Here is a 15,240-nt window from a genome sequence, read left to right as displayed (position 1 = left end):
CTTCCTTCCTTCCTTCCTTCCTTCCTTCCTTCCTTCCTTCCTTCCGTTATTTGTTTTCCTTCTTTTCTTGCACAAAATTTCCCTTTTTGCTCCCCCTGTGCCTCCTGCTACCCTTCCTCATGCCACTTCTTCCTTCTTTGTGTTTTTTTACATCCTTCACCAACTCCGTCTGCCCATCCTTTTTTCCCTCTGGTTTTAGTGGACTTAGACAACTTCTATTTCGTTTTGCTCAGCTTTCAGAACATTTTCATTCCATAACGTGCGGCATGGATCAAATGTAAACAGCGAGGGAGAAAAGACATGATGCAAAAATGCATTGATATGGAAATTCAGAGCATTAAATATGTATGGAGCAAATATGCAGTATGAGTATTTTAGTAGTCACCTAATACTCTAGCTTTCACTGTATTTTAAACCTGTAAACTATTGAAATCTTAATCATAAATTCTGTATTTTTCAAATAAACTGTGGGAGAAATCCGGAAATTTGCTGCAGGAAATTTCAACATGCAGGAATCCAGATATGAGGATTGCTAAAGATGTTTTATTCTCTATGCTGTTTTTGGAAATTGCGGATTTTAAAACGACAAACACACTGACCAGATTTCCATCAGTCTTTATGTGACAGACAGCAGAGTGAAACTCACTCTATGGTGAGAGTAAAAACAGCATAAAAGATGTGAAAAGTCTGAGAGCTGCCTGTAAATGCATTCATGTCACAGATGTTCTGTCTGACACTCTCGCTGTCTACCTGTCTGCTTTGTTTTGACTCTCCTGAGCTGAAGTGCATGTTCAGAGCAGGCTGAATGCAATGTGAGGGTCAGTCGATGAGCATCCTCAGAGGAGGGCGAGCCTTCCTTTGAAGTGACCCTCAGTCACTCACTACTGGATTTAAAGCTGTACTGCTAAAAGCTTTTTCTATCAGAGAAAACAACCATTAGTCTCACGCTGGTCACCAGGTGGTAGAATCTATGCTGGAATTTTAAACACCTCAAACATTAAAGACTTTTACTTAATAAAAGCACCTTTATGGAGCGAGATAAAAATCTTTTATCTGACTCAAGGGTCTTTTATTTCCGCTGCTTCGGCAGGAATTAATGTGAATTTTAAACTGAATTATTAATAGTTAAAAAAAAAAGATACAGGAAACCTTTTTGAATAAAGGATATGCTTTACGTGAGATGTATCCAGTGGCTTCAGGATGCAAGTTAGTGGTGAAAACCTCTGCATTATGCAGCCGCTGCTGTTGGCATTCTAGACAAGAGGTCGGCCAGAGAAAGAAGAGGTGTCAAAGAAAAGACGGACCTGGAGTGCTCCCGTTTAATATTCAAATATGTGCTATTCCACCATCTGACCTCCAGATGGCAGTGCAAGTCCTCCTTTATCAGGAGGGAGAGATGTAGTTCAATTTTAGCTCTGACTTTTTGCTGTTTTAAAAACTCCTTTTTTTAAATTTATAGCCATTTTAAATAAGTGAGCAAATATTAATCTCTTCCAGGGTGAGGACGGTTTTCCAGGTTTTAAGGGAGACATGGGAATCAAAGGCGACCGGGTGAGTAGTTTGAATCAGATATCATTATTTTTACACTTTATAGGTTAAAATATGACATGTAGATTTTGGAGTTTCCTCTTTATGCTGAGATGTTCTTTTTCTTTCTAGGGTGAAATCGGTATGCCTGGAGCCCGTGGAGAGGATGGACCGGAGGGGCCGAAAGGCAGAGCTGGCCCAAACGGAGAATCTGGACCACTTGGTCCAGCAGGAGAGAAGGTACAGAGAGCTTCATTTTTCAAGCTTTCAATAAATTGGATTTTGCTCTGACTCATCTCATCAATGTGTCTCAGGGTAAACTTGGGGTCCCAGGATTGCCAGGTTATCCTGGACGACAAGGACCTAAGGTAAGGCAAGGAGTATCGTACTTAATAAAGCATCTTTTATTTGAGCAGGCTATAACTAATCGTATTTAGAAGGGGAGCGGTATCACATTTAGTACATTTATGAATGCGTTTAAAGGTTTAAGGTTTAAAGGTGAGATATTTCAGTGAATGAAATGATCTGATTTGATAAAATATCAGTCTGTCTGCAAAAAATAAACTATTCTGTTAAAATAGGTGACTTTTAGGATCATAAACAAGCAAAAATCAAAGCACAAGCTGATATCTTAACATTTAGAGGAAGGAAAGGCTTTAATTGGTTTGATTTTACTGAATAATCCTAAAGGTCAGTCCTTAGGACTAAGCTACACGTTCTGCTTTTCTGCTCAAGTATGAATGAATGAAACATTGTCATATGTTTACAGGTGTTGTATTCAAAGTCCTTGGGCTAGAGAAGAAACAACACCAGTTTTTAGGGCCAATGTTTTAATGTATGGTTTTTGTAGAGAAGACTCACTGATACTCATTTTATCCACTACCTAAATCTCTTTGGATAGCATTAAATGAAAACATATAAAAATTAGTGTTGCACTGATGCCATTTTTGGGCCCCAATACCTGGCTGTGCAGTTTTGGCCCATACCATACCAATACCATGTGTGTGAAATTGTTCCAGTAGAACTTTTTATTGCCTACCTAGAATGGATGACAATGGTTGAATACATTTTTGGCTCTCAAAATGGTATCGGTGCCCTATTTGTTGGTACTCAGCGATACCAATACCACCATTTTAGTGCAGTATCGGGAACCCGTCTGATACTGGTATCGGTGCAACACTGCTTGAACTGCAGCAAATGCACTTCGGTTTATACATAGACGAGGCTGTGTTTATTAATCTGGTTGTCTTTGCATGATCTTGGGATTTTCTTGTGCATGTAAACGGTGTGTTTAGGGGTTAAATTTCCAAACCGTTTTTCAACATTTTCAAAACCAGCATTATCTAAGAGGTAGAATCTCAAAAGGAAACATAAATGTTTCTCTGCTCTGATCTATCTTCCCATTATCTGTCTTAGTTTTATTTATTTATTTATTTGTTTATTTATTTGTTCTCTTGTCTTGAATGAAACAGGAATGTCTTGACACGTCTAAATTAATTATCTTTAAACACCTGAATTTTTTGTGTTTCCACTGACTTAACTTTTAGAAAGTTTCTACTCTCAATAACAGCTTCCTGATTGAGGATTGCTGCTGTTAGCTTGATCTGACTGGTTGTTCTTTAATATGGCATGTAAAATGAACAGAAAAAAATGAATGTCCAGTTTGATACGTTAAAGTTATAGTAAGACGTTTGAAGAAAATTAGCTTTGAAAAATGAGAAAAAGCCCTCTGTTTCTGTTATAAAGGTCACTGGTTTCACATTTTGTTGCTTGAAGAATCTGACATTTAAAGAATAAATAAATGCTAACAGTTGGACACTCAGAAAGAGATCTATAATTTCAGTGAATGAATGCAACATCATTCCTGTTGTTATGTATGCACTGACCCATACAGCCTAATCCTTCTGCATGTTTCCTCCCTCTGATATTGACAGGGCTCCAGTGGATTTCCCGGATTCCCCGGAGCAAACGGCGAAAAAGGAGCAAGGGTAAGAAAAACACATCAGCTGGGTAGACTCACTGCATGTGCAGCAAAATCTGCACAACCATGCTCAACTTTAAATGTGTTGCTCTACAAATGCACCTTTGTGAAATAAAGCTGCTGCAAGGAAACTGGAGTATACTGAACTTAAGGTCTGTTTAAAAAAAAAAAATCATAAAACAGGTTTTAATTTGATTGTTGAAAAGCAGTCCAAAGTCTTTAAGATCACTTTTAGTTCTAATATGTTATTTAAGTTCCAAAATATGTGACTGGATTTTACTGAAACATTATTATTGGTTTAAATATAAAACTGGACAACTATTATCTTTAGGTTAAAGAGAGTTTCATTAATTTCCTGATTTAAATTAATATTTTTATAGAATAATCATATAATTGGCTTTAGTCTGATGATGGCTGATATATCTGTTTTAGTAGTAGCCATTACCTCCAAGATAAAGCATTCGTCTTTTTTTTTCTATCAACATTTCTGGGAATATTGCAGCTGAATTAGGATGACCAAAAACTTTTAGTTGGTTCTGTTACAGTTAAAAAGGCTTTCATATTTCTAGAAGCAGGACAGGTTGCATGTGAGCTATATTGCCACCAGTGCAGAGCTTGCACAGTGTCGTGAGAAGATGCTAAGACATCTACATTGGCTAGAAATCTACAGGAAATACAGAGATGGATCTCAGAAGAATGGTTTAATATAATTTTCTCAGATAGATTCTTCTTTGGCTAATAAAAATAGAAGTAAAATAAAGCTGTACCATATGCAAAGTGTTATCCTCAGGAGCATTGTCATGAGCGGGATCAATTTAGAGGTTGGACCCATCAGTTCACAGCTTTGTGATAGCCTGCGTATTTTACAGCAGAAGGTGTACAGGATCCATGGACTAAAGCGATAAAATGGCAGAATAATTATGACTGGAGTTTGGTCTAGAAAACTCCATATATTGTAAGCCAACTGAAAGTGGTCAGCTGTAAACAAAATAAGACATTTTTTAGCAAAACAGTTCCCATCCTGTATGCATAAGCAATAGGCTCCCCGAATAGGCTCCCCGAATATGTACACTAAATTGATTGATCCCTTCCTAAAGGCATTTAAAACTAATGAAAGATTTTATTCATTCTACTTAAAACTACAGAAATATTTCATAAATTTTAAAAGTCAGCAGCAAAATATTTATGTCAAAGCCAAAACCTTTGGCATCGATTGCTTATAAACTCATAATTCTGCAGCATGTCCACAGATAATTGCTTCTGCATATTTCATAAAACAACAAAGCATAGAGAAAAACATCATTAGCTCATTTTATTCTTGGGTAAGGTATAACTTTTATTTTTCTTTGTGATGAAAAGCAGTTAAAAGTTCAAGTTGTCGCTAATCAGGAGGATGAGGCAGAATTTCCCCCACTAGATCTGAACCGTGCTTTGAATTGATTATTTTTCAAAACTTTGAGGGCTCGAAAGGTGACAGCATTGGGTTTGTTTTTTGTTTTTTCCCATTTTGATGTAAAATCAACTTGGCATCCAAGAGCGTGCCAAAGAGCAAAATAGAGGGATTTTTTTTCTTTCTTCTTTTAACACTTGGAGACTGTCTTTCTGCTTGTATTATGTCTGTGGACTAAGCAGCCACTAAGCAGTTCCACCCACCCACACACTATTCCACCTTATTGTTGGCATTTTTAAACAGCATACTAATAAAACAAACAGAAACACTTCTATTTGTTTTGCCATATGAGCTGTTTTACAACTTTCCTATTAAAATTAACTACAATCTGCTCCAGTGGGACTGAATCTAGTGCAAAATGCATGTTAGTTTAACTATATGTTACAGAACTTAATCAAGAAATCTTGTTTTAAGACAATGAAGCAAACCCGAGAGATTTCTCAACAGTATTGTAATGATATTTGTTTATTTCTGTAGGAAATGCTATAATAAAGTTTATGGCAGGCAAACCTTATGGGTGAATCAACTGTTTTTTCTTATTTAACAGGGCATTGCTGGTAAACCTGGGCCTAGAGGACAAAGAGGTCCAACGGTACGTCCTCCTCCCTCAGTGATTTATTGACTGCTTATATACTAAGCAACCATCTGAAAACAGAATAGGAGTCACTTTAATAAACTTGCTGTCTACCCTCCTCTCCTTGTTGCTTTATCTAGGGTCCTCGGGGGGCTCGAGGAGCCAGGGGTCCAACAGGCAAACCTGGTCTCAAGGTAAACATCTCATAGCAAAAAAAAAGCATCATTTTATTCAGTATTTCATCAGTAACACGACCTGTGAGTTTATCAGAAATGCTTCAGTGACCGTCTGTCGCTCCCCCTGAAGCCCATTCCAAATATGCTCATATTCAAACGAAATATCAAAACAGTATTGATGCGATGCTGTGTTGTTGCAGGGCACAGCGGGAAACGACGGCCCCCCCGGCCCGCCTGGCGAGAGAGTAAGTTTCAAACGCATGTCATTTGGTGTTTTTTATATGCAATGATAGTTCGGGTGGTTGTTTCGGTTCTCCAGACTCATTGCAGCGTCACATCAGAGGTGCGGCCGCCCAGTGGTTGGTAAACAAGCCCTGCTGCTGTATCAAAGCACAGCATGAAGCGGCTATAAATAGTTAAAATGCCTTTAAGCTGCTGTCTTTAGTAATCTAAGCTGAGGTTAACTTAGAAAAGGACCCATCAATCAGTCAACTGTAGGTGGGTAGAGAGCTGCTCCATACAAAAACACTTAAGACAAACAAAGCCCCCTGAGCTCAGTCACCTGTTCCACCTGCTTTTTGAGATATTTTTATTCTTTTGTTTTCACATTTTGTTGAACTTCGTGTTAACTTGATAACTTAGCCCTGCTTCGTATCGGTAGCTCTGAGATTGTAATATTTACAGACCTTTGAGCTAAAGATCATGGCCGCCATCTGGCATCCCATTCCATCAGCTTGAAATCCCCTGATTACAGTGTGTAGGGTGTGTATTGTTCATTGGAAAATAAGAAATAAACCTACAGGTCATTTATAAATGTAGACGGACCCAAATTTTTAAAGCTTTGTTTTGATTTAGATACCTTAACAGTGAAAACTACGATCGATGAGCTGCATAACATTTACAGCCTCTCCTAACTCTGATGACAAAACAGTCCTCTTAGAAAAGCACAGCCATGGTTGATGAGGGCGGCTGGACGCCATCCAAGATCAAGGACCTTCGCTGGCTTCTCCAACTGTAATACTCACAGAAAATAACAACCATTTTAATGTTTGACAGCTTCTCCACTTTCAGTCTAAGTGCATAAAGTATTGCATAGGGAATCAGTCAGGGAATAGCTTAATCAAATGTAAAAAACTAAACTTTTGGCCACTTGTTGAGCTCTTGCTCAGGGTTGAATGTGCAACACAGTTTGTTTAATTCATCGTATGTTTGAAAAAAAGAAATGCTCTCTATATGCAATATTGATTTTTTTTCCGCCGCTGTCGCCGTCCCCTATCCTAATCTGCCATCCGGTGCTCTCCACATTTATAGAAACTTGGAAAGGAAAAATGAGCCTGCTGCAGTAATGTGTGTGGGTATTAGGTAGAGTCGGATTTTCAATCACAGATTGTTTCAGAGCTCTGAGCTGCTGCTTTCATCTGGATCCTTTCTGTCATTAATAACCAGAACTTACAGCAGGAAACCACTTTCCACACAAATGGATAATTTAATGCCTTAAAAATAAAAGTCTTTGGAGTAAAAAGGAAGCAGCTTCAAGTAAATCAGTGGAAATATAGCAAAACAATAAAATCCCCCAACTTACGGGACATTGGTATTTTTGCCTATAAATTATTCTTAAAGAAGTATAAGTGTATCTTTTTATTTTTTTTGACTCCTTTATTTTTGCAACTATAAAATATTACATTATATGTTTAAAGCAGAGCAGTTGGTGTTAGACAGCTCTGCAGGCAAACAGGTTTTCACTAATAATTTCAAACACTCTCACCACTGATATTAAGTTTGGCTCCGTTACTAGCGTCCTACGTTAGCAATTAGCATCACTGGCATGTCCATGTTATAACCTGTGTGTGTACCCCACCTTACAGTAACTGTGAGATGAATTAAAAGCTCTTCTTTTTAATAAAACAGGGTTTTGTTGTATCCTGTACAACTTCCTATTCGTTGATGAGGTCTAAGGCTATATGCTCGCTGCAGTTCCTAATGCTTATAATAATATAATTTATAATTGAACTTAATTGATCTCACACTGGAGAAACTTACCTCTGTATTTAACCCATCTCCTCGGGGAGCAGTGGGCTGCCATTGTGCGGTGTCTGGGGAGTGGTTTGGGGTTAAGGGTCTTGCTCAGAGACCCAGAGAGCAGGCTGTGGGGATCGAATCGGATACTTGCAACCTTCTCAGAGCACAAGCCCACTGCTCTAACCAGTAGGCCAACACTCCCACCATGCTTAGTTTTGTCAAAAACGTAACAGAGACAAAATTCAAGCACAGACTACCACATTCGGGCTAACTTCTTTGGAATTGCAAAGTTCTCTTTTTGCAGGATTGCACATAAACTTAGCAAATCTTAACTGAAGTCACTCATCTAAACTGCTCCCATATGAGTCTCCCAACCTGCTCTGAATAGAAGTTACACTCCATATATCGAGGTCTAAAATATCGCCGTCTGTCCATTGAGTAATGCTGCAGCTGCTGTTCATCTTGCTTTTTGCTATCACTTCCCGTCGGCACAAAGTTGCGACAAATGTCGATTGAATGTGATAACAAAGTCGTGCTGGATCCACATTGGTTGTTTCCACTGGAGTGACACAAAAACATTTATAACCATATATTAAAATGGTTCCAATTGGACTTGAGCAAATTGCATATGGGCCACATCTGACTGTTCCCACTTATTCTAAAGAGTCTGACCCAGGCACGTAATCCCATAAGATGTGTGTTCAGGGCCTACAGTGACTCTCCTTTTAGGGAAATCTAAAGTAACCACCAACATACATCAGTGAAAACTACAGATTTCTTTCAAGAAAGCTCTTTGACAGTCTGTTTTTCTCTTAAAACCTTATTTTAAACTCTCTTTATTTTATTTAGCATCTAATCTTCAGTATTAACCTGTGAATGGTGTGTTTTCCAAATACCTTTGCACCAGTCAGGTGTAAAATTGACAAATTCATGCCATCAGACAATTTGTGGAAAAATATTATATAATTGAAATGCTCATGATGTTAGAATAGATACTTAAGGTTTACATAAAACCCAGAGACTGCACCTATATAAGAGTGCTTCTAACCATAGACAGTTTGCTTTTTTCCCTAATGGGCTTTTAAGAAAACAACTCTTGGATTTTCTCTCCTTTAGTGTTGCAATAGATCTGTTTTTTATATCTATGCATTCTGTGCCATGTTTGAATCTGTTTTAAGACATTTTCTGTAATCTGAATCTCAATCAGATTGATTTATTTTGTTCCCTTTGATATTTTAGATGGGCAACTAAAAAGGGATTGTTTATACCAAACAGCTTTCTTGAAATAACAAAACAAAGGAGAGATTAAATTAAATCCATGAAATTGATCTCTGCGTTCAGGTCTATGTCAGCTTTGCTATCTACATTTTAGATTTTCTCTTTCATGACATTTATTCCAAATCCCAGTAGTTGTATTCCTGGAGTTCTAATAAAGTGTATTTCTCTAAGAAAAGAAAATGCTCTGAACCTTTTAAACCTAGGTGACCGACTCAGCAGGAAAGCTAAAAAAAAATTGAAGTTGCTGCACAATAAAATTCTCCCAGCAGTGGACCACTGGATTTAATAACTTACATTGAATTTTCTTGGATTTCCAGCGTCGTTCTGGTGCACTTGGACTTCTCTCTGTTTCAGAGAACTGTGACATTCAAGCACGAATCTGAAGTAAAAAGCCACATATAGCAGCTTGAACTGATAAATCAGCTACAGTAGCCCATTTTCTGGACATTTGCATTTTTAATCAAAAGAAGGAGTCCCTCTTAGTAGCTCTACAATCTGTGATAAATTCAGCAACACAGGAGCTAATCTGCTGAAGGATCAACAGACTTTAATAAAGTCCAGTATTTTGTGCCTATGCTTCATCTTAAAGCTTGTTATTGTCAGGTTGGGTGGAGGCTTTGAGGACTCAAATGCACAGATACATTTTGTTTATTTAATTAAGGACTACTGGTAACTGTGGCAAAAATGCCACAAAAATGCAAAAAAAAAAAGCAACTAAATAAAATCTAATCAACGTCAGGGAAAATACACAGGGGAAGCAAGAGACGGTGAAGCAACAAAACAACAACAAGAAACCAGCAAACAGAAACTGCAGAGGTGGTGTATATACAGTAGTAGCCAATTTCCCCTCTTTCCTTGATAGGTCCTTGGCTGGTCTCCTACAATTCCCTTTTAACATCAAAAAATTCGTATTAAAATATTCTTTCTGTCATGATTTGTGGACATTAAGATCTAAAGAGAAGCATCATCTCCTGGTCAGACCCTGTAATTCAGTGAAAGGTTGGAGTCAGAGTAAAAAAATATGCAAGAGGGGGTCACTCCAGTGGCTGGAAGTGGGATGGATTCTGCTGGGAGCTGCAGGGAAGTTGGCTGCCATTCGGCTGCCGTTTGACTGGGAAGGGCCATTTTAAATGCCTGCTACTGTATGGGGAACAGAACAAAGGATGGGCTAATGAGCTGATATGGAGCAGGTGTGAAAAGGACAAACTAGGAGGGAGCAAAGGGGAAGGAACAGGCACAAGGGGGCAATAGAGAGTAACTAAATAAATACCAAACAGACAGAAAACAACTACAGAGAGCAGAAATCTAACAGTCATAGTTTTTCATACAGTAAATTTTAATAATTGTTATCATCTTTTGTGAAAAAAAAATCTCTGTCACTACCGAAATATTTCAATTCAGAAGTTTAGGTAAAATAAAACAGATCCTTTAATCTGTTTATGCCTGAAGTGTTTGGACTAGAGGCCCTTGAAATTTCCCAAGGAGTGAACTTCTTAGCATTTCCATCTAGATGCTGATAGGCAGCTTTCAACCTTTTCAGCCCTGTGATTCTCTGTGGGCGGAGGGCAATTCTGGGATTCCAAGATGTGACATTTCAGTTGGCTAAAACGGAAGTCATAAACTCCTCCGTCTTGACAGTTTTTACCCCTTCCACTGAGATATCTAAACTTCTTTAAAAATGTACACAATAAGACAGCTGCATGAAAGAAGATCATTTTAAATGATGATATGAGGGATAAAGATTATATTTGGACTAAAAATATATCTAAATGCTATATCAATTGTTGTTTTTTTTACTCTATTTATATGTAAACAATTAAAAAACACATCCCATGATAGGCACTGTAAAAGAGAGGTTAATTTTTAAGCTAGAATAATTTACTGTATTCATGTTTTGATATTAATATCTTATATGAAGAGATCTGGTGAAGCAAGGGGATAACGTGTGTTGTTAGGAAAAAAGCTTAATCTTTTTTTGCATTTTTTACATAAATCTTTTTTTTCTGGACTTTAAGTGACAGGTCAAACACAAAGGGGGGGGGGGATCTTTTAAATCTATACGTACCATCTTTAATAACTATACATAAAAAAATAAATTGATTTTATTTAGTTGCGTCTGGGTAAAGGTTGTACTCAAATGTGTGCAACAATTCACAATTATGCATCATTCTTTTTCTGTCCATCCAGTTGAAATTCCAAAAACATATCTGTTTGTGCCGATAAAGCACTTTGACGCTGTCACAAATATTTTTTTAAGGGTTTGATGAAAAGGGAAATTACATTTTACATATTAATACATTTTATTTCGCCAAGCTTTTCTTAAAACTTGTTTTATATTTTTAAATCCAGAGTGCCACAAAATAACATAGTAGAACTCAAGCACTTGATAATATGGATATAACACTGTAACATTTCACTCAGGTGCATCTTGGTCCATGCCATTATTGGAAGGAGGCCAGAATTAGAGGCAGGCCTCTATTTCTATTTGATCAAAACAAAATACCAGTGGAATGAATAAAAACGAGATTTTGTGTCTCTTTGAACCTATAGAATACTAGGTTCATTTATTTAAAAAAGTACAGTTACCATAATGGTATACAGAACATTATTCAGACATCTTCCAGCAGCTGCAATTTTTCTGCAAGGCAATAAGGGGAAAAAAAAGACACAGAATGGAATCTTGATCAAACTGACTGGCCAAACAAAGTTTTAAAAAAAAAATTATGGAAACTGTTCTGCAATCACAGCAAAATTTTATTTGAGGCAGACTAAGTGGAGGTAGGCTAACAGTATCTTATATTTCAAGGGAAATTCAACGAAGGCCAACGAAATTCTGTCATTTTAACGCTGCCTGGTTACCACCACACCTACCGGGAATCACATGTGTCTTTCAGATCTCAACGATTGTGTAAAGCCACTACAATCTCTGTGTAAGGATGGGACTTCCCATGCTAATGGCTTGGATTCGTTAGCAAACATTGCCCCCCTGTGGTACTTGTATGTTACTATCACAAGTTGTTGACTAATTATAGCCGCAGCCTGTATACGAGTCCGGCCACTATTTACCTCGGCCGACAGCGAGACAGGCCATTGTTAGAGACCCGGCTGCTAATGGAATACAGGCCAATATTAGAGGATTTACGGTAGCTCTGTATGAGTTATATTTCTCTAAAAATAAGTTGTTTGTTTTGTTACTCATAAGAATGCAGACAGAGCTCCATCTGGGTTGTCATCTACTGTATAAGAATTTATTCTAATAATTAATCTGATGGCATTTATTTATTTATTTTTTTGGGAGACTTGGTTGAGCAGATTTTTTTGAATTTAAACGTATTCATTTTTCTGTTATGACACATTGAAATGAAACGTTTAAACTGCAGTGTTTTTGCATAGTGTAAAAGGCTTCTGTTGTTTCTTGGCTGCAGGGACCTCAAGGACCTCAGGGTCCAGTGGGCTTTCCTGGACCAAAGGGCCCTCCTGTAAGTACCACTTGTTTGCCTTCACATGAGACGATCTCCAACAAGCCCTGTTAATTTCAGCTTTAACTTTCACAGTTTGCATCAAAACTCGGCTAAGAATAAAAGCACAATGGTTGATAAGACTGTGGAGCTACTTGCAGAGCCCCGGGACTGTAAAATATGTTTTTCCATTTCAGTCTAAGCAGTAAACATGTGGTAATTTATACAGACTGCTTCCAGTTTGACTCATAGCTGTCTCTTAAACAATGAGCTTCTTTTTACATCGATATTTTCTTCATTTGTGCAGAAGAGGTCTAAGAGTTTTTTTCTTCTGAATAATAAATGCTACACTGGGAAGGATAATTAGCCCTCTGCTTATAAACAGATGAGCAGAAGAGATTTTGTGCTACAAGTATTGATTTGCAAATATCATAGTCATGACAGTAGCAGTTATTTTACTGTGTAATGCATTTCTTTCCCCAACAGGGACCACCTGGAAAGGACGGGCTTCCTGGACACCCAGGACAGCGTGGAGAGACGGTAAGGACTGAATCCATTATTATTCAGTTTCAGTCAGCAGGGGATGTTTAAAGAAAACCTCAGACTCCACAGTAGGTAAAAACCGTGGAATCACTAAACTAGAACAGGACGAATCCTCCCAATATGTTTTCAGGGGGTTTAAGTGCAAATATTTATGTATTTTTTTTTTCTCTTGCCACACCTTTCAGAAAAGGTCTGATTCAGTGTCGATAGTAAATATTGTTGACCAAAAATATCTCTTTTCAAATATCAAGTTAAAGAAGCTCTCTGTAAAATATCCGTTTGTCTTTAACGTCCTGCTACTACTATATATTTTGTAAACCAGGTAATAAAGCCTTCCAGTGAACTCATCTTCAGTGGCAGTAGATTTATCTTACTCTAATATATAAAACAAAAACTTCTACTTTATATGTTATGTAGTTTAATAAATTCATCATTACTTATTCATATAATTTATATATATTTTGTCAATTCTCCAGACTAAAACCTTGATACAGTATTATCATACTAATCATTTCTTACCTCTTGGAAAGCTGTGGTTTCCCATCATAACAGAAGGATGAATAACTCTTACCTCAGGTTCAACAGATTCACTATAAATGACTCAAATCAAAATAGGATTTAACAAAGTCTGGTTGGAAAGTTGTACACTCTTATGCAATCAGCCAATGTGCAGAAACTTTTCTCTCAAAAAATATGACTTTCTTAAGCAACAGAATGAATGTTAAGTGAAAAGGGGGAAACTCTCTAAAATTATAATTTCCTTTAGTTTTGATTAAAAATGTTATTTTTACTGGTTTTGGAGATTTAATGCTGTTTTTAGATTGACAAAAAACTAATTTCTCCTATCAACTACTCAAAATGGGATCAAGATTACACAAAATACTATTCAACTAATGTTTATGTGTGTTGATCCTTATTAGCCAAGAATATTTTCTTTCCCAAACTTTTCCCAGTGGGCGGTGTGTCCTGAGCCCGTAACATTATCAATGACCCCTCACACCCCCACCATGGACTTTTCTCCCTTCTTTCCTCTGGAAAGAGGCTTTAAAGCATTCGAGGTCCAGCAGATTCCAGAACAGCTTCTTCCCCAACGCCATCAGACAGCTGAACTGTTGAAAAAACTCTAAATCATGTCACAGACTTCGCACCAAACCAAAACACAGCTTAATTGCACCATTTAAATTAAATGCTCTGAACTTCCATATCAATGCGTTTTTTTGCACCTTGTTTTTTCTCAAACGCTGTTTACATTTGATCACTGCAGCATTTTAATAAATGGAAATGTCACGAGAGCTGTACAAAAAACGAAATAAAATAATAAAAGTTGTCTAAGACTAAGTCTAAGTGGTAGAAATGAATAAGGAATAACACCAATAACCTTTGTGTATATTTTCACCCAACAAAAAGATAGTTACGAGAGTAGAATAGCTCGAGTGTGATTATGTGACTAGAGCAAAAAGCATTATTTATTTTAAAGCTTTTTACCCATACCCCTTTTTATGGCTCCCATCCTTCAAAGAAAGTAACTGAGAACAACTGCAACGTTTAACATGGAATTACTTGCACCAGTCACTCCTATTGCTCCAAATGACTAATGTGTTTACTAAGTCTGAAGTAAAGATCCCAAGGACTTCTGTGTAAGAATTACCCCACAGAAGAAAAAAAAAACTTAATTCAATCACATCTTGCTGAAATCCTCTGCTCTCATCTTCGATCTCCTCACTTAGTATGCATCAGTGAGCCTTTGCTTGACGAGTCCCCGAGGACAATAAATTTCACTACAAGCTTGACAGATCATCAACTCTGTTATTAGAGCTTCCACTTCCACCTGTCCCTTTCCTGTAGATAATGTAATACACAACACACAAGCTCTTCTCTGGCTGCGCTGCATTTCGAGCCATAACGATTGACACTTATAAGGCGCTAAGGGCTGCAGATTTACGTTCTGGAGAACAGGAAGCACAAGCATCCAATATGAAAATGGATCACAGCAATAAAGATGCTTTCAGGCATCCAATCTGAGCAAAACAATCAGAATTCCAGGAAGTGCAAATCAAGCCTTGATGCCGGTGTTGATGCTGTTGCGGAGGCTGGGATGGCGTGGCCTGAAGGAGTTTCATTGAATAATACATCACAGTGAACGGCGAAGTATAGTGATCAATAAGCCTGGGGACACACTGTATGTCAGCCAGGATTGGCTCCCTGAAAGCCTGGATCTAAAGCTTGCTCTGGTT

General features: G+C 37.6%; 1 protein-coding gene across 1 annotated transcript in view; it reads left to right on the top strand.

Moving 5' to 3' along the window:
- The window catches only part of col11a1 (collagen, type XI, alpha 1), a 116,772-nt gene that overhangs the window by 49,380 nt on the left and 52,152 nt on the right, over positions 1 to 15,240 (top strand). Inside the window, exons 28-36 of the mRNA XM_015374969.1 lie at positions 1,498 to 1,551; positions 1,660 to 1,767; positions 1,842 to 1,895; positions 3,462 to 3,515; positions 5,506 to 5,550; positions 5,673 to 5,726; positions 5,909 to 5,953; positions 12,431 to 12,484; positions 12,950 to 13,003. Coding sequence (XP_015230455.1) covers positions 1,498 to 1,551; positions 1,660 to 1,767; positions 1,842 to 1,895; positions 3,462 to 3,515; positions 5,506 to 5,550; positions 5,673 to 5,726; positions 5,909 to 5,953; positions 12,431 to 12,484; positions 12,950 to 13,003 — 522 coding nt within the window. The remainder of the gene's footprint in view (positions 1 to 1,497; positions 1,552 to 1,659; positions 1,768 to 1,841; positions 1,896 to 3,461; positions 3,516 to 5,505; positions 5,551 to 5,672; positions 5,727 to 5,908; positions 5,954 to 12,430; positions 12,485 to 12,949; positions 13,004 to 15,240) is intronic.

This window comes from Cyprinodon variegatus, unplaced genomic scaffold, assembly GCF_000732505.1.
Source record: "Cyprinodon variegatus isolate N-32 unplaced genomic scaffold, C_variegatus-1.0 Scaffold111, whole genome shotgun sequence".
Lineage (NCBI taxonomy): Eukaryota > Metazoa > Chordata > Actinopteri > Cyprinodontiformes > Cyprinodontidae > Cyprinodon > Cyprinodon variegatus.
This window is presented reverse-complemented; position numbering and strand designations above follow the sequence as displayed.